Source organism: Papaver somniferum, unplaced genomic scaffold (genome assembly GCF_003573695.1).
Source record: "Papaver somniferum cultivar HN1 unplaced genomic scaffold, ASM357369v1 unplaced-scaffold_133, whole genome shotgun sequence".
Taxonomy (NCBI): Eukaryota; Viridiplantae; Streptophyta; class Magnoliopsida; order Ranunculales; family Papaveraceae; genus Papaver; species Papaver somniferum.
The window spans coordinates 2312980-2340020 of record NW_020622492.1 but is presented as its reverse complement, the minus strand read 5'-3'; the positions used below and the strand labels follow the sequence as shown (position 1 = coordinate 2340020).

The 27041-nt window shown below is 35.7% G+C and overlaps 1 protein-coding gene across 2 annotated transcripts; it reads right to left on the bottom strand.

Moving 5' to 3' along the window:
• Positions 1–16901: 16901 nt before the first annotated feature.
• Positions 16902–24276, bottom strand: LOC113333785 (GTPase HflX-like). Of its 2 annotated transcripts, XM_026580190.1 has the most exons (14): positions 23809–24276; positions 23578–23720; positions 23324–23440; positions 22652–22766; positions 22435–22572; positions 20084–20179; positions 19873–19986; positions 19600–19668; positions 19396–19466; positions 19181–19274; positions 18800–18928; positions 18606–18695; positions 18209–18311; positions 16902–17198 (listed from the first exon to the last, which is right to left on the bottom strand). In XM_026580190.1, the coding sequence occupies exons 1-13, from the start codon at positions 24235–24237 to the stop codon at positions 18216–18218; spliced, it is 1701 nt and encodes a 566-aa protein (XP_026435975.1). In that variant the 5' UTR covers positions 24238–24276; the 3' UTR covers positions 16902–17198; positions 18209–18215. The 2 variants fall into 2 exon arrangements, with proteins under 2 accessions (XP_026435975.1, XP_026435973.1); XM_026580188.1 differs by lacking the exon at positions 16902–17198 and having other exon boundaries at positions 17951–18311; positions 23809–24275.
• Positions 24277–27041: the final 2765 nt, after the last annotated feature.

The following is a 27041-nucleotide window of genomic DNA, read 5'->3' as shown; positions in this document are numbered from 1 at the left end:
ACAAAGGAGTACACCCTACCCACATTCTATTTGCAGATGATGTCTTTTTTTTCTTAAATGGGCATAAAAGGAATATACAAAAGGTGATGAAATTATTAAGTGATTATCAATCATCCTCAGGCCAAGTCATAAATCAAATGAAGAGCAAGCTTTTTGTAGGAGGAGTAACTGAAGCCAGGAAGTACCAAATTGCTAATGAGCTTCAAATGAATCTTTCTTCATTCCCAAACAAGTATTTGGGAGTAATCTTGAAACCAGGAGCTGTGAGGTCAAGTACAGTTTGGTGTGTGGTGGAAAAGATACATAACAGACTAACTGGTTGGATTGGGAAGATGCTATCATTCAAGGACAGACTAACCCTTATCAAATCAATTTTGTGCATCATTCCCATTTATAACATGTCAGTCTATAAGTGGCCTGCAAGTGTAGTGAAAACTTGTGAGAAACTTATAAGAAATTTTCTATGGACAGGGATCCATATGAGAGAAAATGTATAACTTTAAAGTGGAATGAAACATGATCACCAATGGAGGAGGGTGGTTTGGGCATAAGGAGAATGGAAGTAATAAACAAGGCTTTACTGATGAAATTAGTATGGAAGATACAAAATTCTGAAGTTGAATGGGAAAGATTTATGAGAGCAAAGTATATAAAGGCAGATGGTGAATGGATTTCAGGATATAAAAAGTCTTCAGTATGGCCAGGTTTGAAATGGGTACTAGATGAAGTAAAGTTACATACTAGATGGATCACTGGTTCAGGTGAGCAAATATCAGTATGGAGTGATGCGTGGATAAAAGATAAACCACTTAATGATATTTGTGAAGAGGATGAATATATGATGCAGAACAAAAACATGAAAGTTGCAGAGTTGATTGTTGCTGGTGAGTGGCTGATTCCTTCTAGAATGCTTCAATATTTTCAAGTAGAAGAATTACTGTTCTATCAAAAACAAAAGATACTAGAGTTTGGACTGGAACTATGTCAGGTGAATTCACAGTACACTCAGCTGTTGAATGTATTAGAGAGCATTATAAGAAAGTGACATGGGCAAGACATGTTTGGCATCCTACTCTTCATCCAACAAAAGCAAGCAATGTATGGAAGATAGTCAGGGGTATATGCTCAACTGATGAAAAAAGAAAAAGCAAGGGTTACAGTTTAGCATCAAAGTGCTATATGTGTGGTGTTGATACTGATAATCTTGAACATATATTATGGTTTTGTAATTTCAGTCAGATAATATGGAAATGGCTAGGTGGTATCTTCTTGTTCTGCAACCCTGAATCATATGAAGATGTTATGAACTTTGCTAAGAATAAAAGTGGAGCTGTAAAGGATATATGGTTACTGGTTGCTTCCATTACAATGATGGAGCTATGGTTCTTAAGGAATAGAATTTGCTTTGAAGAAGAGAAAGTAAACTTGGGTAATTTCAAGAGAAGAATAAAACAGTATACAAAGGACTGTGCAGTAAGAATAAAAAGCTTTATGTGGGAGTGTAGCTATGATTACATGATCTTTAAGAATATTGATCTTAAACATCAACCAATAAAGCCTCAAAGAATTGTTGAAGTGAGTTTCTGCTTACCTGCAAGAAATCAGATACTCATATGTTGTGATGGGTCATCTAGGGGCAATCCAGGTGCAGCAGGATATGGTTTTGTTTGCAGAGATGAAATGGGAGGTTGTATATATGCTGAATCTACTGGCCTGGGAATTGCAACTAATTACATTGCATAATTAATGGCTATTACAGGCGCAGCTGAATGGGCTATACAGAACAACAAGCTTGATATATGTATTAACTCTGATTCTAAAGCAGCAGTGAGTGCATACATGTCAGGAAGACTTCCTTGGTTCATGCAGGTAAGATGGAAGAGAATAAAGGAACTATTGAATAATATCCAACTTGTACATAGCTTGAGAGAAGTAAATTTCTCTGCTGACTCCATGGCAAAGAAGGGTGCAGGATTGGTGAGAGGGGGAAAGATCATTTTCAATTCAAAACCAAGTTTCATCCCAGATTTGGAATCACCTGAGCAAATTTACTATAGGTTTTGCTAAAAATTTCTTTCTTATGTTTCTACAGTTGGGCTTTAGGAGTTGAGTTTGTATTATTTTTTTCTTTTGAGTTTTCCATTTTATTGGGCCTTGGTGGTTCTTTTTTTGTAAACTCTTTAGTTGGTTGTATTTTTCCATAATGAGTAATAAATTGGTTTTGATCGAGCAAAAAAAAAATCTCAAAAAAAACCAAATCTTCTTTATGACCACTAACCATATCCAACTTCTTTTCTAGAAGAAATCCTTTCAAAGATATTACTACTAGAATCATTGACAAATCTAATTCTAATAGAGTCTTGATTTTAAGGTAAAGAATCAGAACTTGAGATATAAAAATAAAACAGAATTATTATTATTGAGTAAGATGATTTACATTGAGAACCCATAGGGTATATATAGCGGCACCATAACTTGGTATGCGAGATTAATACTTGTAAATCAATTCATACTAAATATATCAAACACTAAATAAACCCTAAATACTAAAACTTTCCATATATTATTTGTATAGTCTAACACCCTCCTTAATTCTCATGGGGATTGAAAAAACCACATCAGATTGGCCATGAAAGTTGTTGATGAAGTGCGGTGCCAATAAACGCTCGAGAAGTATAAGAAGAAGCGCGTCTCCATTAAAAAGAATACCGATTAGGAGAACCGCCAAAGTAGCGAAATTCACAGAACCGTTGATGATACATATAAGAACCATCGCTAAGAGAAAAAAAGATAATACCTTGCAAAATTGGGATTAGAAAATGTTAGAGCACTGCTCGATCGAACTCGCATGCGTTGCTATATCAAGCATTTTGTCAATGTTAGTGATCAAAACTATAAGTCTTGATTTCTAGTCTATTATAGCTAAGTCTCGGACTAGGATAGTAAGTGTAGTTGAGCTCAAGGACTTCATGGAGATTCATCATACAAGTGGAAGAACTACTCAAGGAACCAGTGGAACTTCTCGACAAAAAGGTATGTGAATACTTGAACTTATCTGTCACTCAAAAGTCTATCTATTCTATCTCCTACTTCTTGAGACAAAAGTCGTATGCTATATATATAGACTTAGATTATACACATTTGCTATTTCGAGCCGAGTATACCTCGCCTATCTATATCTCGAAATATGTGTTGGTAAGCGTTTCGCTTTGACCATGTTTTTCTTTACCTAGTAACGCAAGTCATGATATGTTTCAGTCATCTTGAAAATTGCTTTGACGAGAAATAGTGTAACAACTATATAACGTTATCTAAGAATGTTTCAATGATTGGAATGAGAGTTAGATTACATAACCAATGATGGACATAAGTATGTTGTGGAAACATATATGTGCATAGTTCCTATACTGGAAGAATATCTAGTAGCCAAGTCTGCAAACTCAGTCCGCGAACTGCCGAAGTTCTCAAACCCGGGAATTTCTGCTAGAGTTAACAAACTGCTTGCGAGAGCCCAGTCCGCGAACCGGCGAAGTTCTCAAACCCGAGAATTTCTGCTGGAGTTTGTAAACTCTATCCAGTACCTTAAGTCCGCGAACCTAGTCTGCGAACTTGAGAAAGGTTATATATCTGAAGATGATTTTTGAACTTAAAATAATAAAGACTAAGGAATGCGTTTGCAAACCGTGGCTATAAAGTTCATGAACTGATTCATGTGACTCAAATCATCCTTGCTTCAGTTATGTCTTGTGTAGTATATCATATTTCCTTGCAATTGAACAACTCTCTAACTAGTTTATACGAGTCATTTGAACTAGTTATGGTGAAGAAGAAAATGGTTGGTATGAAATGCTCAAATGGCTAACCTTGTGGTTGACTATTGTTGAACCAAGAATGCACACGTTTGGGTACGGTTAACAAACCTAGAAGCGTGCACTTCATTTGTATATAACAAGCTAAGATTTCGATCTAACGGTTGAGATATATTAGCTTGAATCTAAATCAGGTTTTCATCTAACGGTGGATAGTGTTTGCTTTGTGAGCAAGGCGAAATCTTGATTTGAAAGACTATATAAAGGAGACATCTAGCCTTGTGCAAAACTAATCCCCGCACCTCACGTGTGATACTAGTTTGCGTGCTAGAGTCGTTTCTCCTTTAACCTTTGGTTTTCTTCTTCTAAAACCAGGTTAACGACTTAAAGATTTCATTGGGATTGTGAAGCCAGACCGATACTACTGTTATCATAGTTGTATGATCTTATCTTGCATCTTCTATCGTACAAGTACAATCATATTGATTGGCTTGAGATTAATATCTCCGATAGGCAAGATATAAAAAGTAATCACAAACATTTTCGTCTCATTGTTTGTGATTCCACGACATCTTTTTTCGCTGCCATACGATTAAGATTTTTATGAGGTGATTGATTAATCTAGGCTGTTCTTCGGGAATATAAGACCGGATTATCATTTGGTTTCTGTTCACCTTGATTTTATATCAAAAGACGAAACAAAAAATTTAGGGTTTACTGTGGGAGACAGATTGATCCTTTGATAGACTTGTCTGTGTGAGACAGATTTGTTTATTGTCAAAGCCTGCGATTTTGGGTCGTAGCAACACCTAGTTGTGGGTGAGATCTGCTAAGGGAATCAAGTGCGTAATATCCTGCTGGGATCAGAGGCGTAGGGGTGCAACTGTACCTTGGATCAGTGGGAGACTGATTGGGGTTCAACTACAGTCCAGTCCGAAGTTAGCTTGGAGTAGGCTAGTGTCTGTAGCGGCTTAATACAGTGTGTATTCAATCTGGACTAGGCCCTGGGTTTTTCCAGCATTTGTGGTTTCCTCGTTAACAAAACTTCTGGTGTCTGTGTTATTTCTTTTCCGCATTATATTTATTATATAATTGAAATAATACAGGTTGTGCGTTTAGATCAATCAATTGGAGAGTACGACCTAACGGTTGTTGATTGATATTGATTGATCCTTGGATATTGGTCTTTGGTACCATCCAAGTTTATCTCTATTTAATCGAGACTCGCAGTTTGCTTGAGTAAGATTAAATCGAGAGATTGAGATATAAACTCTTTGATATATCTTTTTATTGATTGATTTTAACTGTCTAGTTGATTCTCATAAAAAGTATATTAGAGTTTGTCCATACAGATTTCTAATCGAATTGTTGGGTGTGGTTGTTAGACCCCCACTTTTTCAATTGGTATCAGAGCAGGAAAACACGTTTAAGACCTTGCAAGTCTGTGTTTGTAGCGATCTGACTCTATGGACGATAAATACATCTCTGATAACGCAACACCAGTTCAGAGCCACTCACATGAGGTTCAAAGGGTTGTAACTTCTGAGAAGAATTCAAAAACTTGTCCATTGAATAAATCTTCTTTCGACTGGAAAAAATCTCTTGAGGAACAGTTGGATGATCTTTCAGATGATAGTGATTCAAAAGAAGGACAAAGTATTGATGAAGAAGTCTCTCAATATATCAAGTTGTTTGATCGTGCTTTGAAAGAAAAGAAGTCAACAACCTGCTTGAGTAAATACATGGGTCCTCTTTGTCAAGAAAACAGAAATTTGAGAAAACTCTTTAAAGGATATGATGGTAGATATAAACTCTTAAAATCTATCGTTAAAGATCGTGAATAAGATGTACACACAAAAAGATCTGAATGTGATAATCTTTTTCGAAATCTCTTCATATTGAAAGAAAGACTTGCAGAAACCGAAACAAGATATGACTCTCAACAAAAAAAATTTAGCGACAGAGAGCGCAGTCTTCTCGCCAAAGAAAAATCCTTGGAGACTGAGCTTGCAGCTGCTCTTAATAAAGTAAAATCACTAGAAGAGAGTCTGAGTAGATTCAATTCTATCTCTACAAAATTATCTTCTATGATTGGATCATGTAAAGAACACCGTGATACACGTGGTCTGGGCTATAAAGGAATAGACGCTCCAAAAACTAGTAAGATCAACTTTGTAAAAGATAGTGATAATTCTCCATGTGAAAAACCTTTGGCAGCTTGCAGTGGTTCTAAAAGCAAGAATTATGTTCCTTCTAAATCTGCTCACAAGAAAACAGTTAAAAATAATTCCTTTAACTGCTATTAATGCGGGAATAAAGGACATTCTGAGCGAAGATGCCGCTATCGGTTGAGGAATGAAAAGCTTCATAACATTCTTACATGGATGTCTAAGGAAGTTATTAAACCGGTATCACACATTTTTGGAAAAGGCACGTTCAACACTCAAGGATTGTACTATGATAAGTCTTTTCTTAATTATGTGTTCAAAACTAAAAAGGCCTACAATGGAAGGAGGAAGAGTGGCGAAAAGATGACCAACCTTGCAAAGAGAAAAAGGCATAGGAGAAAGAAAAAAGTACTGAGTCCTTTTGCTCTCGTCAAAGAAGGGGATAAATCCAAGTCTTCCAAATCAGACTTCTTACATGTCAACAATCGAGTGTCTGATCTGAAGATTAGCATAAACAGGCTCAGACGGAACATCAAGAAAACATGGAAGGCTGTTAACCAAGGTACTCCTAAATCTTCTCTTGGTAATGCTTCTTCAACTAAACCAGATAGTTTGTTAAATACTGTTGAAAAGAAAGGGGAAGTAAATATTGATGAGCAAGGTGCTCATCCTATTACACCCTGACTTGTTTATGTTGCATCTCTTCTTAATAAAAAGGGATGCTCATGATTCTGAGGATTTGTTGTATCTTGTTAAAGAGGTCAGGATCGTATTTTGTTCGGTGTTATATATATTTTTAGTTTCTTTACTCCGTTTGCTCCTCAAACATCTTTTTCGTTTTGTTCTTTTGGGCATCCTTGGCCTAGCGTGGGCCTTGTTCTCTAGTACACGCACCATCCCACACGAACGTCATGTTCCCTAGGGTTTGTTGGAATACCTTATATAATGTGTTCCACAATAACAAAAAGACTTACTAATGTCTCCTTGGTGCACAATGGAAGGAAACAACAAGGTTGATGATGCTGAGTTATGTCCTATTGTTATTTCATGCTTTCATGCTCTTGATCAGACAAACTACCAGTTCAGATTTCTTCACAATTGGTAGGAAATCTTCTTGAAGATTTTAAGGTTGTACAAGAGCAACTCGGTATTGCAACCAGGAACCTTGACTTTCTGAAAGGCGAACTAAAGAAGACAACTGAAGTAATCGTTCATGTTCAATCTCTTGTTGCTGACAAAGTTTAAGGTGTTCTAAATCATGTTTCTTATTTTGTTGCCTAGTATGTCTTCTTTTTGGTTTAGTTGAAAGAATAACTAGTGCTTTGAATAGCAATGATTGTGACCATAAATAGCTATTATTTTCATCTTCTTGTATTATTTTTTAGGTTTATTGGTTTTAAATTATAAAAATATTTGGAGGATGATGTTTTGCAATATTTAATCTTTATGATTTGTTATATGGCAATTTGTTGTGGGATATTGGTGTTTACGACCGTGAACTATGATTGTCCCATATTTTGTCAAAAGTAAAGTCTCTCAGGATCGGTATTCGTATTGGTTTAAGAACGAATGGACTTTTGACAAATACAAAAGTTAAGCCTATATTGTCAATTCTTTGATGGAAGATAGGTTAAAATCTTTTGTTTTCAAGGATTATGTCTATTATTGTAGTTATGCAAATAGTGATTGAAGATAGAATGAATCCTTGTGTATTCCGCAGTATTGATCATCCCTGATCCATATTATATGTATTACTGTGAGGCTCCGTAATGTGTCTTATGTTGAGCAAGATACAACTAAGTTGATTAATTGATTAGCTTGGTTGGTTGTTCCATAAGGTATTTTATGTTGAGCGTTTGTGAACTTAATTAATCATCTTGTTTGGTTATTTAGTTATTGCTCCGTAAGTTCTCTTATGTCGAGCAAAACAAATGACAATTAAATCGATTATTTTTTTGATTAGTTTAATTGTGTATTCCAATTAGATTAATTATGGGTTCTCTTGTAATTAGTCTAGTTGAGTATTCATATATTCCATAAGTTTCCTTGTGTTGAGTATATTAACGACTATCCTAATCATTTTCTAATGGTTATGTTAGTCATATGTTTCGTAAGTTTATTTATGTTGAGCATAATCAATTAAGTTGATCACCTTGTGTGTTTAATTTGATTGCGTATTCCGATTAAATTAATCATGGGTTTACTTGTGATTAATTTGATTGAGTTTTTGGATATAGAAAATCACTTATCATGGTTTTTGGTGTCCAATAAAAATCCTTTATTTCTTTCGAAATTAAAGTCGCTTTTGTTGTTCCCTTGGGAATGACATCTAATGGGGGAAAGTTCTTTTGAACTTGTGCTTAATGGTCATATCTTGAGGGGTGTGCGGCTGTGGAATTTTGGAGGGGTTATCTTGTATCTTTAAACTCCTTGATGAATGTTATTAGATTCGGTTATATGATTGCATCTAAATAAGATGATGTGTATTGTTTTCTTTTAGTCATGAAATGTCTCTTACGGAAATTTCATTATGATCCCGTTCTTGTACCTTTGCCAATTTTATTGACAAAAAGGGGGAGAATCAATATGTAGTTCACACTACAAATACATATGGTTTTCGGATCATTATGTAAGGGGGGGTGGTTTCCATGTGAGATGAAGTATTGACTAAGGGGGAGTGATACATATCACCGTAGTATTATTGTTAAAATTGTGATACAATTGGACTTTGACACTATGTAATAATACTATGACACTGTATAACAATGATTGAGACCAATGCTTTCTCATTGTTATAGCTACGGATCTTCAACAACGGTGATGCTAAACTTACAACCTTTGAGATCATTGGAGTACTTGGAAGGACGAAGATTTCAAGGAATATTGAAGATTAGATATGTGGAATAGGAGCTACTAAAGGTTCATTATCTTTTTTGTATTTCATATATATTGATAGTTTTGTCACTAAAATTGACAAAGGGGGAGATTGTTAGAGCACTGCTCGGTCGAACTCACATGCGTTGATATATCAAGCATGTTTTTCAATGTTAGTGATCAAAACTATAAGTATTGATTTCTAGTCTATTATAGCTAAGTCTCGGACTAGGATAGTAAGTGTAGTTGAGATCAAGGACTTCATGGCGATTCATCATACAAGTGGAAGAGCTACTCAAGGAACATGTGGAACTTCTCGACAAAAAGGTATGTGAAGACTTGAACTTATCTGTCACTCAAAAGTCTATCTATTCTATCTCCTACTTCTTGAGAAAAAAGTCGTATGCTATATATATAGACTTAGATTATACACATTTGGTATTTCGAGCCGAGTATACCTCGCCTATCTATATCTCGAAATATGTGTTGGTAAGCGTTTCTCTTTGACCATGTTTTTCTTTACCTAGTGACGCAAATCATGATATGTTTCAGTCATCTTGAAAATTGCTTTGACGAGAAATAGTGTAACAACTATATAACGTTATCTAAGAATGTTTCAATGATTGGAATGAGAGTTTAGATTACATAACCAATGATGGACATAAGTATGTTATGGAAACACATATGTGCATAAGTCCTATACTGGAAGAATGGCTAGTAGCCAAGTCCGCGAACTCAGTCTGCGAACTGTCGAAGTTCTGAAACCCGAGAATTTCTGCTAGAGTTAACAAACTGCTTGCGTGAACCCAGTCCGCGAACCGACGAAGTTCTCAAACCCGAGAATTTCTGCTGGAGTTTGTAAACTCTATCCAGTACCTTAAGTCCGCGAACCTAGTCTGCGAACTTGAGAAAGGTTATATATCTGAAGATGATTTCTGAACTTAACTTATAAAGACTAAGGAATGCGTTTGCAAAACGTGGCTATAAAGTTCATGAACCTATTCATGTGAATCAAATCATCTTTGCTTAAGTTGTGTCTTGTGTAGTACATGAGATTTCCTTGCAATTGAACAACTCTCTTACTAGTCCATATGAGTCATTTGAACTAGTTATGGTGAAGAAGAAAATGGTTGGTATGAAATGATCAAATGGCTAACCTTTTGGTTGACTATTTTTGAACCAACAATGCACATGTTTGGGTACGATTAACAAACCTAGAAGCGTGCACTTTATTTGTGTATAACAAGCTAAGATTTCGATCTAACGGTTGAGATATATTAGCTTGAATCTAAATCAGGTTTTCATCTAATGGTGGATAGTGTTTTCTTGTGAGCAAGGGGAAACCTTGATTTGAAATACTATAAAGGAGACATCTAGCCTTGTGCAAAACTAATCCCCACACCTCACGTGTGATACTAGTTTGCGTGCTAGAGTCGTTTCTCCTTTAACCTTTGGTTTTCTTCTTCTAAAACCAGGTTAACGACTTAAAGACTTCATTGGGATTGTGAAGCCAGACCGATACTTCTGTTATCGTAGTTGTGTGACCTTATCTTGCATCTTTTATCATACGAGTACAATCAGATTGATTGGCTTGAGATTAATATCTCTGATAGGCAAGATATAAAAAGTAATCACAAACATCTTCGTCTCATTGTTTGTGATTCCACGACATCTTGTTTCGCTACCAAACGATTAAGATTGTTGTGAGGTGATTGATTAATCTTAGGCTGTTTTTCGGGAATATAAGATCGGATTATCAATTGGTTTCTGCTCACCTTGATTTTATATCAAAAGAAGAAACAAAAACTTTAGGGTTTTTTTGTGGGAGACAGATTGATCCTTTGATAGACTTGTCGGTGTGAGATAGATTTGTTTATTGTCAAAGCCTGCGATTTTTGGTCGTAGCAACTCTTAGTTTTGGGTGAGATCAGCTAAGGGAATCAAGTGCGTAGTATCCTGCTGGGATCAGAGGCGTAGGGGTGAAACTGTACCTTGGATCAGTGGGAGACTGATTGGGGTTCAACTACAGTCCAGTCTGAAGTTAGCTTGGAGTAGGCTAGTGTTTGTAGCGGCTTAATACAGTGTGTATTCCATCTGGACTAGGTCCCGCGGTTTTTTCTGTATTTGCGGCTTTCTTGTTAACAAATTATTTCTTTCCGCATTATATTTGTTATATAATTGAAATAATACAGGTTGTGCGTTTAGATCAATCAATTGGAAAGTCCTCCTAATGGTTTTTGATTGATATTGATTGATCCTTGGATATTGGTCTTTTGTACCATCCAAGTTTATCTTTCTTTAATCGAGACTCGCAATTTGCTTGAGTAAGATTAAATCGAGAGATTGAGATATAAACTCTTTGATATATCTTTGTATTGATTGAGTCTAACTGTCTAGTTGATTCTCATAAAAAGTATATTGGAGTTTATCCATACAGATTGCTAATCAAATTGTTGGATGTGGTTGTTAGACCCCCGCTTTTTCAGAAAAGTTGACGAAGAATCGCGCAGCCGTAGAGAAAAGAAATAATGGATTAGGAGAACCAATGATAACTGGATCCATAATCTTTAAAAGAATCAACGGAGCGTAACGGAACCGTCAGATAAATAATAAAACTTCTGGAAAGGGAGAGGTGGCGTTGCAGACATCTTCAACAAAATATGAAAACTTGAATTACGGGGTTGGGTTTAGGATTAGGCAAATATGGATGATAAACTTAAAAAAAATAAAAAACCTAATAAGAAAAACTAATCTTATTGCAGCGGGAGATAGCATTAGAGGCTACCGCCGCCGGTTAGAAAAGAAAAAGAGGTGGGCAACAGGTCCGAATCGAACCCGCTGATACCAAATCAGAACTTGAGATATAAAAATAAAACAGAATTATTATTATTGAGTAAGATGATTTACATTGAGAACCCATAGGGTATATATAGTGACACCATAACTTGGTATGCAAGATTAATACTTGTAAATCAATTCATACTAAATATATCAAACACTAAATATAACCCTAAATACTAAAACTTTCAATATATTATTTGTATACTCTAACATAAAGTCATGCTAGAAGATGATGAATCCAATGTTTTTGAAACCTTCTTTGAAACCTTGAAATTTCCCATGAGACCTAGAAATTGAGAGTACAAGGAGAAGACTTGATTTGCTCCTTGATGATGAATGAAACCCTTAGTTACTTATGAATCTCCAAGGATGAATTTTAATGGAGATAATACATGAACCCTAGAAACGTTCATGTACGCGGACAAGATAAGGAAGAAGAAAGGTACGCGTACCGTAATTCTTATAGACCCAAGAATGGGCTTGGACCCGTTCATGAACCCGAACCCACAAAAGGAAAGCGGGATTTCTTAAAACGGTTACCAACCAAGGTTCGCACAGTGAAGGGATCAGTTCAGTGCAGTAAAAGAACAGTAGAAAGACTACATCACTTTTAACTAACCTTGGAAAGAAAAGAAAAATATTACAAAATAAATTAACCCAGACAAAATAGTCAACTGTTACTTGCCCCACTTCAAGTTATATACAAATGGGGTAAAAGCCAAGCTTGTTACCAAGAGGCTAGAAATGCAGAGTGATCCTTCTGCAACTTTTCCGGTTGATATTTGTGACATGTGCCACGTGTATGATCATAGTAATGATGACACTCAGGGTTAATAGAATTTTTTAAATCTTTTTTCTTATGACCAAGGAATGACGTTTTTCGACCATTAGAACCTACACAAAACTCACCAGAGATTTTTTTTATCAATTTCACATGAGTTGGTAGGAAACATAGTTCGTACACATGATTTGTCAGGCACATAACTTTTATCAGAACAATTCAATTCCTTAATTGAATTAAGTTTTTCTAAGAATTTAATAACGCTTTAAATAGATCTTTGTCAATTGATCCATCATGATAGTATTCCTCAAAAAGATTAAGAGTTAATCTAGTGAGATTCCATATCTTTGAGCGTTGACCACGTTTTCTCGAACAATTTTTCTTAGAAGAACTTTTAATTTTTTTTCTTAGACTGTTCCTCATCATCCAAGTTTTCCAAAGTGTTAGATGGAGCGAGATTATCTTGAGAGACCATAGGTCTTGTGGATAATAAGCTTTGAACAATCTTTAAGAAATTCTGACGTATGTTACAGATGCCAAGAGCAAGTTTCCCAACGAGATTTCCCATAAGGACAGACTCTAGGGATCAGTCAAACACAAACTTATTAGGTTTATAGTGTTTGCCTGCTCTGATACCAATTGAAAAAACGGGGGTCTGACAACCACACCCAATATTTCGCTCAGCAATCTGTATGGACTAACTCCAATATAATTCTGAGAGCACCAACTAATAAAGCGAGCTCAATCAAGAAATATATCAAAGAGTTCGTATCTCTGTTTCTTAATGTAATCAGCAAATCAAACAGATAGAAACCTGTGAGCCTGATTAATATAAGAAACAACTTGGACGATATCAAAAACCAATATCCAAGTGTCAATCAATTTAATCAACAACCAAAGGTTGGATTCACAATTGATTGAACTTACACACACCTGTGATATTTCAATTATATAAACAAATCTAATGCGGAAAAGAAATAACACAGACACCAGAAATTTTGTTAACGAGGAAACCGCAAATGCAGAAACATCCTGGGACCTAGTCCAGATTTGAACGCCACACTGTATTAAGCCGCTACAGACACTAGCCTACTACCAAGCTAATTTCAGACTGGAATGTAGTTGAGCCCTAACCCATCTCACACTGATCAAGGTACAGTTGCATTCCTTACGCCTCTTGAACCACGCCGGATTCTGCGCACTTGATTCCCTTAGTTGATCTCACCCACAACTAAGAGTTTCTAGGACCCAAAGTCGAAGACTTGATAAACAAATTTGTCTCACACAGAAAAGTCTATTGAATAGATAAATCTGTCTCCCACAGATATACCTATGAGTTTTGTTCCGTCTTTTGGTAAATCAAGGTGAACATGAACCAATTGATAAACCGGACTTATATTGCCGAAGAACAACCTAGTATTATCAATCACCTCATAATAATCTTAACGGATCAACGAAACAAGATATTATGGAATCACAAACGATGAGACGAAGATGTTTGTGACTACTTTTCAATCTTGCCTATCGGAGAATAAATCTCGAGAAAATCTTAAAGAAGATAGTACTCAACACGATAGAAAACAACAAGATCAGAACATGCAACTACAGAGAAAATAGTTGGGTCTGGCTTCACAATCCCAATGAAGTCTTCAAGTCGTTAACCTATAGGGTTTCGTAAAAAAACCTAAGGTTAAAGGAGAATCGACTCTAGTCGCAACTAGTATCACACAGTATGTGTGGGGATTAGGTTTCCCAGTTGCTAGAGTTCTCCTTTATACAGTCTTCAAATCAGGGTTTGCAATCAATGTTACCTTGGTAACAAAGCATTCAATATCCACTGTTAGATGAAAACCTGACTAGATTTAAGCTAATATCTTTCAACCGTTAGATCGAACTTAGCTTGTTATACACAAATGAAATGTACCATCATTTAGATAAAGGTAATCGTACCTAAACGTGTACACTTAGTTGGTTCAACAATAGTTAACCAATGGTTAGCCATATGAGCACTTTCATATCAACCTTATTCATCTTTATCATAACTAGTTCAAATGACTCAAATGAAACTAGTTAGAGAGTTGTTCAATTGTTTAAATTCTCATAGAAGTATACAAGACACAATTGAAGCAAATCATGTAAGATGTTACATCAGATGGCTGTCTCACACAAATCATCTAAGATGTTACAAGGCGATTTCACATGATCATCTTTTGATTTTAGTCAAGAATAAAAGATGAACTTGGTTAAAGCGAAAGCTTACCAACACATATTTCGAGAAATAGATAAGCGAGATAAACTCGGCTCGAAATACCAAATGTGTATAATTGAAGTCTATATAACAATACGACTTTTTTCTCAAATAGAAGATAGGGTAGATAGACTTTTGAGTGATAGATGAGTTCGAGTCTCCACATACCTTTTGTTGATGAAGTTCCACAAGTTCCCTTGAGTAGTTCTTCGTCTTCATTCGATGAACATCGTGAAGTCTAAAGCTCAACTACACTTAGTATCCTAATCCGAGACTTAGTTATAAGTAGACTAGAAATCAAGACTTACAGTTTTGGCAACTAAACTTGACAAACAAGCTTGAGATAGCAACGCTTGCGAGTTCGACCGAGCAGTGCTCTAACATATTCCACATGTTGCTCCAGATCGTTCTCCGATTTTATTATCTACTTGTCGAGATTTTGGCCCTAGAAATATTCCTTTTCGTCTCTATAGATGCTGGTTTTCTCAAGATTCTTGTACTGATACTATCAAATGATAGTTGGACCCAAAGTTTCTTAGGTTCCCCTTCTTATCGGTTTACTTCTAAACTGAAGTATACTAGATAAAGACTTCAGCTTTGCAAAAAACTATCTTTTGGAAATATTGAATCTAGAATTCAGGCAATTCATCAAGAGATACAACATTTTACTAGCTTAAATATGCCCATTTCTCATCCTATCATCACTAACCTCACTCATTCTCTTGGTTGTTGATCCAAAAAGATTTCTACATGCAAAAAGCTAGAACACATGCTCTTGAGGCAGATAGAAATACGTCTTTTTTCATGCTACAACAAAGTACAACAAGAAAAGGAATCAAATAGATGTATTTTTAGGATTCTTTTGGCATTGGCATGATTGTTCGGATGAGATTGAAAATACTCTCCTACAACACTTCTCAGCTATTTCAACAACTGCTAATCCAGCCACTGATACTTCTATTTTATCTCAGTTTCAGAATTGTGTTACTGATGCAGATAACAAAATTAGCGATTGAGTAATTCTTGAGAAATTTGCAACATATTTTGGATCAATTTACTAAGGCTTCTGGTCAGGTAGTGAATCTTCAAAAATCCACTATCTTCTTTAGTAAAAATGTTTCCCCTTCTCTTCGTCATCATTTTACTAACATTCTTCATATGAAGATTATGGGTCTTGGTGAAAAGTATCTAGGTATACCTTTACTCCATCATCGATCAAGAACGAAAAATTATCAGCCTATTTTGGAGCACATGTCTGCAAGAGTTCAAGGTTGGAGTAGTAAAATTATCAATCAGGCTGGTAAGACAATACAACTAAATTTTGTTCTTAGTACAATGGGAATGTATCAAATGCAAGTTCTGAAGTTACCTGACACTATCATTCATCATATGGATCAAATCCAAAGAAATTACTGGTGGAACAGTTCATCTACTCATAGGAATAGACACTTTATATCTTGGTCTAAGATGAATCCGCCGAAAAGATTAGGAGGATTAGGCTTAAAACAACTTCATCATTATAACTTTGTATGTTAGCCAAATTAGCTTGGCACATAATTCATAATCCAGATGATTCATATGTGAAATTATTAAAGTCTAAATACTTTCCTTATCATGATCTTAAATATGAACCTCCTCCTAATAATAATAACTCAAGCTAGATTTGGCAAAGTGTTGTTCATGGTATACAGGTTGTTCAAAAATTCAGTAAATGGCAGGTTGGTGACGGTACAACGATTAACATATGGAAGTATAATTGGATTCCAAGTGAATCCTCAGCTTTGTGTTCATGGGATGCTCTCAATACTTCTGATATTCAATGGGTCTCTCAACTAATTGATTCACATACATCTCAGTGGAATGTTCATCTTCTTTATCAGTTGTTCACTCCAACACAGGTGCATTCTATCTTTTTTCTCTCAACTAATTGGTTCACATACATCTCAGTGGAATGTTCATCTTCTTTATCAGTTGTTCACTCCAACACATGTGCGTTTTATTTTAACTATCCCTTTGCATCTGCAATCTCAGGATAATTTGTTATGGCCTCTTACATCTTCTGGTCAATTCTCCACTGCTTCAACTTATCATCATTTATGTGATATTAACTCTCAATCAACGTCATCTTCTTTTTGGTTGAAATTTCGGAAGATGAAAATTCCATATAAATTACAAATTTTTATGTGGAAAGTTATTCCAAATGCACTTTCTGTTAAAGAAAATTTGCACATAACAAATGCAAATGATAATAGTTGTGTCCTCTGCAATATTCTGCATATAGAAGATATCAATCACTTGTTCCTTACTTGCCCCTTTGCCAGTGCAATTTGGAAAGCTTGACTACCTCAACACTTTAATTATATTCAACAGTTTTCTACTCTTCAAGCCTGGATTGCTTCTTGGATAACAGATTCAATCATCAACTTTACTTCAGACACTCCTTCTTTACATAGCATGATTGCAACTGTTTGCCATATCTGGGAATGCAGGTGTAAAGTTCAATTTCAACAGGAAATAGTTAACCCTAACCCTAACTTTGCTGCCTCTTTTCAAGTATCTATCTGAAATAGTTAATATTACTCATGCATCTCATACTAGTCATTCTACAGGGCATGTATACCATTGGCATCCTCCTCCACCAGACACTTTAAAAATCAATGTAGATGCTTCATTTTATAAGCCTTTTCATTTGGCTGGTATTGCTATGTTAACAAGGAATTCTACAGGCTCTTATGTTACAGGAAAAGGAGTTCTTAGAAGAGTAAGTCATGTTCATCAGGCTGAAAGTTGGGCCTTACTAGAAGCTATGCAATGGGCAATGCAAAACAACTGGAACAAAGTTATCTTCGAGTCTGACTGTAGAAATGTAATATTATCTGCAAATGAAGGTTTGCTTCCCTACTAGCAATCCTCTCCTCTGCTAAATAAGTGTGTTAAGATGTGTAATAATCATAAGAACTGGTCTTGTGTCTATGTCCCTAGAGTGTGTAACAAGGTGGCAGATTGTTTGGCTAAATCTGTCCTTAGAGGTTATAATCCTGGAGAATGGTGGCAAGTTCCATCAACTGCTCTCTCTGTAAAACTTGCTTCTGATGTAACCTTTCTTTAATATATATTATCTTTATCTTTGTCATTTTTTTGTTTTTTTGAAGATTTGTGTCTTGGAAGCTTCCGCATAGAATATCTGCAGGAAACTTGTGTCTGGGTTGTTCTTATCCAAACGACGAATCAATTACTGTAGTCACTAACTCACTATGTAATTTTCTTATTACCCAGTTATTTTGCTCAATATTATTTCCAAGTTTAGCTTGTATCCAAAGTTTTGATGGGAATAAATCAAACAAGTAAAAGGTAGATACTACTGAAACCAGTTGTATATACACATATGCACAGTTACAGGGTGGTTACTTTGTAAACCTTAAGGAGAGACATATAAAAAAATGTGTAAGATATATCGCAACAAATTGATTTGAAATATAGGAGTAACCTGGTAGTTATGATGGAAAACAAAGCTGCCTCATTGGCGTTAGCTGCCTAGCAATTGGGAGGGGAACATGTGCCCTAATCAACGTCCCATCTTCTGTGTATTCCTGTAGACAAGAAACAAGTTAATAAAGTGTTTCAAAGTAACCATCTTTGCATACACGGTATTGCAAAGTAACCATCTTCTGTGAGAATGTGTATAGCTGATCATTACGGCGGACCATGAAAGTTATAATATTAGGTAATAGTAATTGGGAATTGCGAGAATCAGACCGATCCGAGGCTGATAAGTTCGACAAAATGTTGTCCTGTAGCTTCCAAGTGTTTGAATATAAGATAGTGTGTTGATTAACGAAACAAGTGAACAACATCCGATGAAATGCTTTGGGATATATACTTACAGTTCCATCTACCATTCCAACCCTATGTATTGTATTTAGAAGCTCCCCTTTATCGAATGGGATGAGGGCTTCCACCCATACCATAGAGTCCTGATGAGATGCATTATGATTTTCAGGTAAGCGTTCATTCTCAAAATGAATAAACAACTTCAACAGACTTGCAAGGAACTTAATGAATGAAGTCAAAACCAAACCTTGAGTTTTGATTGAACTGCGTCACAGAAATCCTGTAGCCCATCACCACTAAGAGCAGATACACAAATAACATCTTCTCTTGCGTCTGCTTCAATCTTGAGGTTACATGGGTCTCTGACTTTATCAACCTATAAATTAAGTAACATAATTCATTATAACTTCTACCTTCTGTTTATCTTGGCAGGCTTGAACTCATCAGACAAACTCAAAAGGAGGGAACAGTTGACATTACTAATAAATTTTACTCAATACCTAATATTGAAGTAAATAAATAAACCAACCTGGTTAAGAAAAATGCATAAGATGGCCTTTAACAGCCTAGATGCACACAAAATTTACAATATCCTAGATGCTTAGCATTGTAGAAAAACTAGCTGTACCTTGTTCCAGATTATCAATTTTGGTATTGATGAAACATCCAGTTCAGATAGGACTTTGTCAACAGCATCTATCTGCTGCTGTGCAAGTGGATGGCTGAAAAGGCAATGTTCAGTTCGTTTAAATTTTGCTGTTCACATAGAAAATCTAGCACGAGGCGAAGGTAAATAAGTCAACAGTATAGTTCATTTAAAATTCAACTTTTACCAAATTATACCTAATATCCACCACATGCACCAAAAGTGATGATTCCGATATTTCTTCCAATGTCGCTCTAAAAGCAGCAACCTGTCATAAAAAAAATTAGTCATGTAAGGCTCTTATTCCATAAGCATGACAAGGCTGACGAATATTGAGCCATAATTGCTCATTGTGGGAAGGAATTTGGTTATCATAACTAATTGGACAAGAAAGAACTCACAAGTGTAGTTGGCAGCTTTTGGATGAATCCTACAGTATCCGTCAGAAGGAATTCCTTACCATTCTTCATCTGCATGGCAAGCGGATGAAATTCGTCTCATTTAGTTTTTACAGAAGTATAGCTGAATCTGCAGAATCAACTCATCTGATAAAAGAGATGGACTTCTGTTTTCCTTGCTGTGCATGAGATTCTTATGTTTGAGGCAGATCTAACTAAAAATATTAGAGGACACATAAATTTCGACGCAGAAAAGCACTAATGTATTTATCATACCTGCACCCTTCTAGTAGTTGGATCAAGTGTAGCAAATAATTGATCCTCAGCAAGAACATTGGCTCCAGTCAAGTGATTTAGAAGTGTACTCTTCCCAGCATTTGTGTACCCAACCTGCAGTATGTCCTTTGTTAAGATGAAGGGTAGATATGGATAGTCACATAGTGGCTTTTGCAAACTCAACCTGATGTTAATCTATAAATGTGCTTACCAGAGATACTACAGGGACGGGAACTGAAAGACGACGTGTGCGGTATTGCTTACGATGTTGTCGAACAGAATCTAATTCTTTCTTCAGAACGCCAATCTGTAAGGATGGAAGGATTTTACAAGTCCAGAATAGAGATGAATTGCTTAGACAAGCAAAAAAAAAAAAAGAGAGAGAGAGAGAGAGAGAATCATCAATGCAGTAACCAACCAATCACAGTTTAAGACTTAAGTTTTAAACTGGTAGAATTTCTAACATACTGAATAAGATTAAATACCAACAAACTGGCAACATGAATAAAAAAGGGATAAGAATGGTGGAAAATGCAGAAGAATCAAGATGGGTTACATGTTGAAGTATCAACATCGACTTCATAAAATCTGGTGCATACAAGAAACGAAGGTCTATGGAGAAATCTAGAATGTCCAAAAGTCTGGGTATGTTGTTTTTAAATAGTTCAGTTAAGCTAGAGTGTCCTAGTGTGGGTTGTTCTAGTTAGCTAAGCATGTCAAGTTTGAGTCCCATCTAGTGGCTGACCATGTGGAGGAGGAGGATACTCTCAAAAATAGTGGTGGGAATTGTATAAATGCCCCTACTATTTACGGGCTTTCATAAATATCCCTACCCATTATATTTATACCCTCCATCTTTTAAAAGGAAACCCGAGAAAAAAATTAATTCCATTTTTAACCTGTATATTAGTAATGGGAAATTAGTCGTTTCATTCCTTTTCTTTTCAGATATAAATCTCTCTCTCGTCCTCTCCCAAGTTCCCGATGACAGCCATCACCACCACTATCACCGTTGTTTCTCCACCATTTCTTTCTGCCGCCAGTTAATGATGGTGGTGGTGGTGGATATCAAAACTCTATTTGTCTATTCATTTAAATGATTTTTCTTTCTATCACAACCTTATGTTCAATTAGTTAATGATAATGGTGGTGGTGGTGGTGGTGGCGGTGGTGCAGAAGGATGTCAAATATATGTTTTATTAGTTGATGGTGGTGGTGGTGGAGACCTAATTCATTAATCGATGGTGAGTAATTCATTATGTGATATACGTTCTTCACCATAGAAAGAATTTTTGCTTTCGTTCATCTTCAATTGGGGTTCGATTTCAACTGATTTTTTTCGATTCGTTCGGGGCTAACATCTCTTTTACTTTACAGGTATGATTCTGATTTTTTTTTCTTTTTAGTTTGATTTGATTTTGCTGTGCACTGTGGGTTACAACTTTGTTTTCAGGTTGGTGTGAAGCAAGAATATAAAATGTGTTTTTGGTTGTTGACACCGTTTTTTTTTCTTTGTTTTCATATTTTTGTTTTTGGGATCAATTTCGGTTGTTAATACCATATTATTTGTTAAATTTTCTAAATAAATTTTCTGGTTTTTGTTTTGGGAACAACTTTGGTTGTTGACACCATATTATAATGTCAACTTTGGTTGTTGACACCACCAGCGGCGGACTGGTGGTGGATTGGCGGCGGCGGTGGCTATGGTGGTGGCGGCGGCAGTGGTGATGGAATATTAGTGGTGGTGGCGGTTGGTAGGTGGTGGTTGTTGAGTGGTGGTGGTGGAGTGGTAGTTGAATGTTGGTGGTGGTGGCTTGATATGCGGTGGTGCTAGTAGTGGTGGAATAGTGGTGGTGGTGGCGACAGTGAAGCAATAGAGAAAAAAAAATTGTTATATTTTAAAATAAAAGAAATTTTATGAGTAAGGGTAATAAGGTAAACTATTTTTAAATGGATAAGGTTTTTAAAGGATAGTGGTATATTTATTGTTGTATAGGGGTATATTTGTTGGGTGTCAAAACTAAGGGTATATAGTTAATATACCCGAAACTATGCCAAAGTCTCATTCACTCAAACTTAATATGGAAGCTTACACACATAATCTCATACCAGATTGGTTGAATGTGAGAAGCATAATGGACAGAACTTATGAGACCATTTCGTTAATCACAAGCAAAAAATTCTACACACTTTGCCCAGGCACACAAAAACCTCACATGCTCAACAGATCACACAACCTCACACACGCACCACCCCACTTTAATTTCTTACTTCACTCGCTAGAACTACAATGAGGGTCTAGCCTCTTCACTTACACATTTTAATATGGCAGTTACTTGAAACTTCTAGAGATGTTTTCTCTAAACCAAGAAAACACAACTCTCTAGACAAAGGAAGACATTTCTTGACAGTTTAGATTTCTCTAGAGAAGGTTGGTATTGAACACTAAAAAGTGGTCTCAAAGCTTTAAAAATTCATCATTATGCTATATAATTTTTAGGAAAACTTCAATATGATAAACCATTCAACGTTTCATGATACACGAAATTTTAATTTACTTACTTGAGTTCGCAAGATACGTTTATCCACTTCAATTTGTTTTTCACCCATACCCTTCACCTGCCCACCAGACTGACGCTCAAGGTGAGTCCACATTTTTGTGAGTCGTGGTAGTTGGTATTCCATCTGTGCTAGTGCAACCTACGCATTCTTATTGGTGTTAGTACAAAACTCACCCAATTGTTGCATAAGCATTGCACATAAAACATCCTATATTTTCCTGCAAAGCTGCTTCATGTGTTGCAGCCCGTTGGTTGAAGATATCCAGAATAAGAGCAGTGCGGTCACAAACTCGAACCTTCCCACCAAAAGCTTTTTCCAAATTCCTCAGTTGCCTAGAAGTTGAGTTTTACAACATGAAAAGAATCGGTTAGCTTTTCCTTCTACATATATCTTTTCAAGTGTAAGTGGACACATCTATAAGGAATATCACGTAAGGGGTAACCTCTATATGATCAATCATCAATAGTCAGTATAAAAGGTACATGAGTGAAAAATTCCCTTAAGGATGACAAGTAGTCTGGATCTCTTCCAACAAATTCATACAAGTTGTGCATGGTAATCCAAGGATTTTCCTCAGGGGTGGTTTTAAGTCGAAGTTCCGTTCCTCTACCTTGTACTGGAAGGAAATGCAGACTACAGTCTCTTTAGTATTTGAGTTAGATATCTAAGTTTCTATGATACAGAAGTCTGGAACTTTCAAGCTAGAAACTCCAACAACAGATAACAGACCATATACGTGCTAGATTTAAGGAAAACTGAACTTTAAAAATGGTAACCTTTGCCTTATACATGACACCACATAGACTTGAATGGGAGTAAGTGGAAAATGATAAGCATTCTCACCTTAAATAATTCAGTTCAAAATGAAAAACTAGGTTAAACAACCTACCCTGCTGAAAGTTCATCATCAAATATTACAGTCTCCACATCCAATGCATTAATTGCACTTTTGATTTCGGCAACCTTACCAGAACCTATATAAGTCCTCGGATTCGGAGTAGCAAGCCTGTAAAATAAGAGCACTCAATTCATTCAAATTACTAATCAAGTAAATGAATCCATCCAATTCATTCAAACATAAATATTATAGGAATTGAAGCTGTAAATGTTAGTTCATGCATAAAAACATATTAGAGCACTCACTTCTGATATGTAGAACCAGCAACTGTTAACCCAGCAGTATCAGCTAATTGTCCAAGTTCTTTGAGTGATTCTTCTGAGCTGAATGAACCATCAGAAACATTTTTGAGCTCAACACCAATTAAATATGCTTTCTCTGCAACAACCTGAGCGGATTCCATATCTAATATATCAGTACAAATTCTTTTTTACAGAAGACAATATTTATTCCAAATTTATAAACGAAGAGAATACATGTTTGCCATTTCTCAACTTGAATCTATTTTCCTCTTCTTCATCTGCTTTCTTGGAATCTTTTTTCACCTTACTTTTGATTTGTTGTTGATTAAGGGTTTCTTGTTGTTCTTCTTCATCATATACAACCAGAATTGGAACTTCCTTATTACTAGTGATAAGACTCTCTCCTTGATTTGACTCAGTAATAGACAAATCAATATCAATTATCTCAGTAGATGTTTCAATTTCTTTTTCAATATCTTCTCTTAAAACTCTAATAATCGATGATTTTCTTCCTTTACAAATTGATGAAGAAGATGTTAACGTTTTCTGAAGTGGGTTTCTTTGGATTTTCTGGTAACTAATAAGTGATGTTTTTCTTGAAGATTGAAGAAATGGAGGGTTTGAAGAAGTGGGGCAGAAGAAGGATCCACTCATGGCAAACATGTTTAGGATTGGGCGCGAATACCCAAAGACTCGTCTTTCTGTGATAATATCTACCCGGTGGGAAACCAAAACTTGGCACCTCACCTTTGGGTTCTAGGCTTCTATCTCAATAGGTTTCAGGCTATAATCCAACTCCTTTAAAATCGTAACTCATATAAGCTTCCACGTTGAACGGTGACTCTCACCCACTGTTTCCCATTCTTAGAATTGTTCCGTTCCATTTTCGGTCCGCGAGTCATAACCCCAAAGGTGTCACTATTCATCCACAAAAAACTCATCAAAACAAAAGTAACACAAAAACCCCATCAAAACAAAAATAACACAAAAATCCCAAAGAATTTGATGAAGGTTTCATCATAAAATTTGATGAAACCAATTTTGAAACTTGGGGTTTTTGTATCAATTTTTGAAAATTTGGAGTTTTGTATCAAGTTTGTTTAAGATGAAGTTTTAATGGATCCCAACGTTTGAATAGGGTTTTTGTACCACAAGTTTGGTCGTCTTGGGTTTTTATGACTACAGTTTTGTTCCACTTTTCATGAAGAGAAAAACAAGGCTTTCTGATGGAGTTTTAAGAGAAAAACAAGCCTTTTTCTTCCTGGCTTGATTGGGGTATACCCAGATTAATTGGGGTATACCAAATGAGACAAAATAAGGTCATTTTAAAGTAAAACACAAAGCCCCTTAACCACATATTTACAACAATGGCTAATCTAGCCTTGATTAATTAACACTAATAAATGTGATTAGGGTAATTAATTTAGTTAGTTAATTAGTTGATTAAAATTTTGAAATTATGTTTTATTTTAGATTGAACTCATGGATATGGGTAGATTTTTGAGATTTTTTTTTTTAATTCTACTTGTAACGGAAATGAAATCGTACTACCCAAACACTTATAAATATGGGATTGTAGAGCTGCTGGGTGATTTTATACTCAAAATTATAGAAGGAATCAACATTTTCAGTTCCGAAAGTATGAAAAGTCGGCAAGGCTGACAAAAAAATACCCTGCCGACAATAAAAATTTTCACATACCGAGAAAGGTGTTACAAATACATGATTAGTCGGCAAGGTATTAATTTCATTACTTGTCGACTAAACTGTAGTCGACAAGGTATTAATTTCATAACCTGACGACTAAAATATAGCCAGCAAGGTATAGAGATGGATACCTTGACGACCCTGTAATTGCTAATTTCAGAGATGAAAATTCGGCATAGTATTCAACCTTATACCTTGCGGACTATATTTTAATCGGCAAGGTCGACAAAAAAATACCCTGCCGAGTTTTGATTCATTTTGATTCTTCGTTTTTTTTTTTCTTTCTTTTTTTTTTTTTTTTGATTTTATCATGTATAGTTAGAGTTTAGAAGAAAGATTTTTAATTTTTTTGAATATGTTTTAGTCGGCATGGTTGTTTTAGTATGGGCAATTTGGTCTTTTAACACCTTTTAGACACCCCTTAGCACACTAGTTTGGATGGGAATAAAACGGGTATACCCCAATTAATCTGGGTATACCCCAATTTGGCCAGGTTTTTCTTTACAAAATAAAGAATTTTTTTTAATTTATTATCCTGAAAAAAAAAAGAAAAAAAAACAAAACAAAAACAAAAAACGAAAACAAAAAAAACCATTATTAGGGTTTGCTTCTTCTTCATCATAAACTGATGATCAGGGAACTAAACAATTGTGTAGGAATAATCTTATTTGCTTATTTTTAATTTTTCATCTCTGTTTCCTAATAGCAATGGCCATGGAGTGAGTGTTCTCATTCAATATGAATGAGTATCACTCAATTTGATCAAATTAGATGCTACTATGGAATGAGAGTACACACTCATTCATCAATAACCACTCATGCACTCACTGGAACGAATGAGTTGGCGTAAGGGGAGACTAAGCGGCTGATTTTTGGCCGTCTGGAAAAAAACACGTTGAGCGGCTGAAAATCTGCCTCCCAAACCTATTTTTAGAGTTTTATTAATTTAAAACTCTTAGACGAGGGACCCACAATTAGATTTTATTATTAAAATAGAGAAAAAAACTACGAGGAGGCATATGTTTAGCCGTTTGGAGAGAAACATTCTCTCCAAGCGGATAAAGATTAGCCGCTTAGTCTATAAATTTAGATTCCCATGGGCAGGAAACACTCTTTCACGCGGTTTCTCACTTAGTTCGGCAGTGAATGAGTGTTAAAAACACTCACTTCATATCCCTTGATCTAACCCAAAAGATCTGCTCAGGTAATCTGCTCAATTATCTCATCCTAATTTGCGTAACTCTAATCATCTGTCTTCTTAGTTTCGGTGATTTCCTAACCCACCATTAATGCCATAGAAAAACAAAGGAGAGTCCTTCTCATTTCAAAACCCTAATCTATTAACTAACTCTTTTGTTTATTCTCTCTTCTTAGGGTTCTAAGGACTCTACTTTGAATGTTAATGGTTTTTCCAACTATGTCACCTGAAAAAGTGGGGGTCTAACAACCACACCCAATATTTCGATTAGCAATCTGTGTGGACTAACTCCAATATACTTTTAAGAGAATCAACTACACAGTCAGACTCAATCTTAATAAAAGTATATCAAAGAGTTATATCTCTCTTTCTCGATTCAATACTTATTCAAGCAAATAGAAATCTGCGAGTCTAATTGAATACAAGAGAAATCACTTGAACGGTACCAAAGACCAATGTTCAAGTATCAATTAGTCTCAATCAACAACCAGAGGTTGGATTTCCCAATTGATCGATTCAAACGGACAACCTGTGATATTTCAATTATATAACAAAATATAAT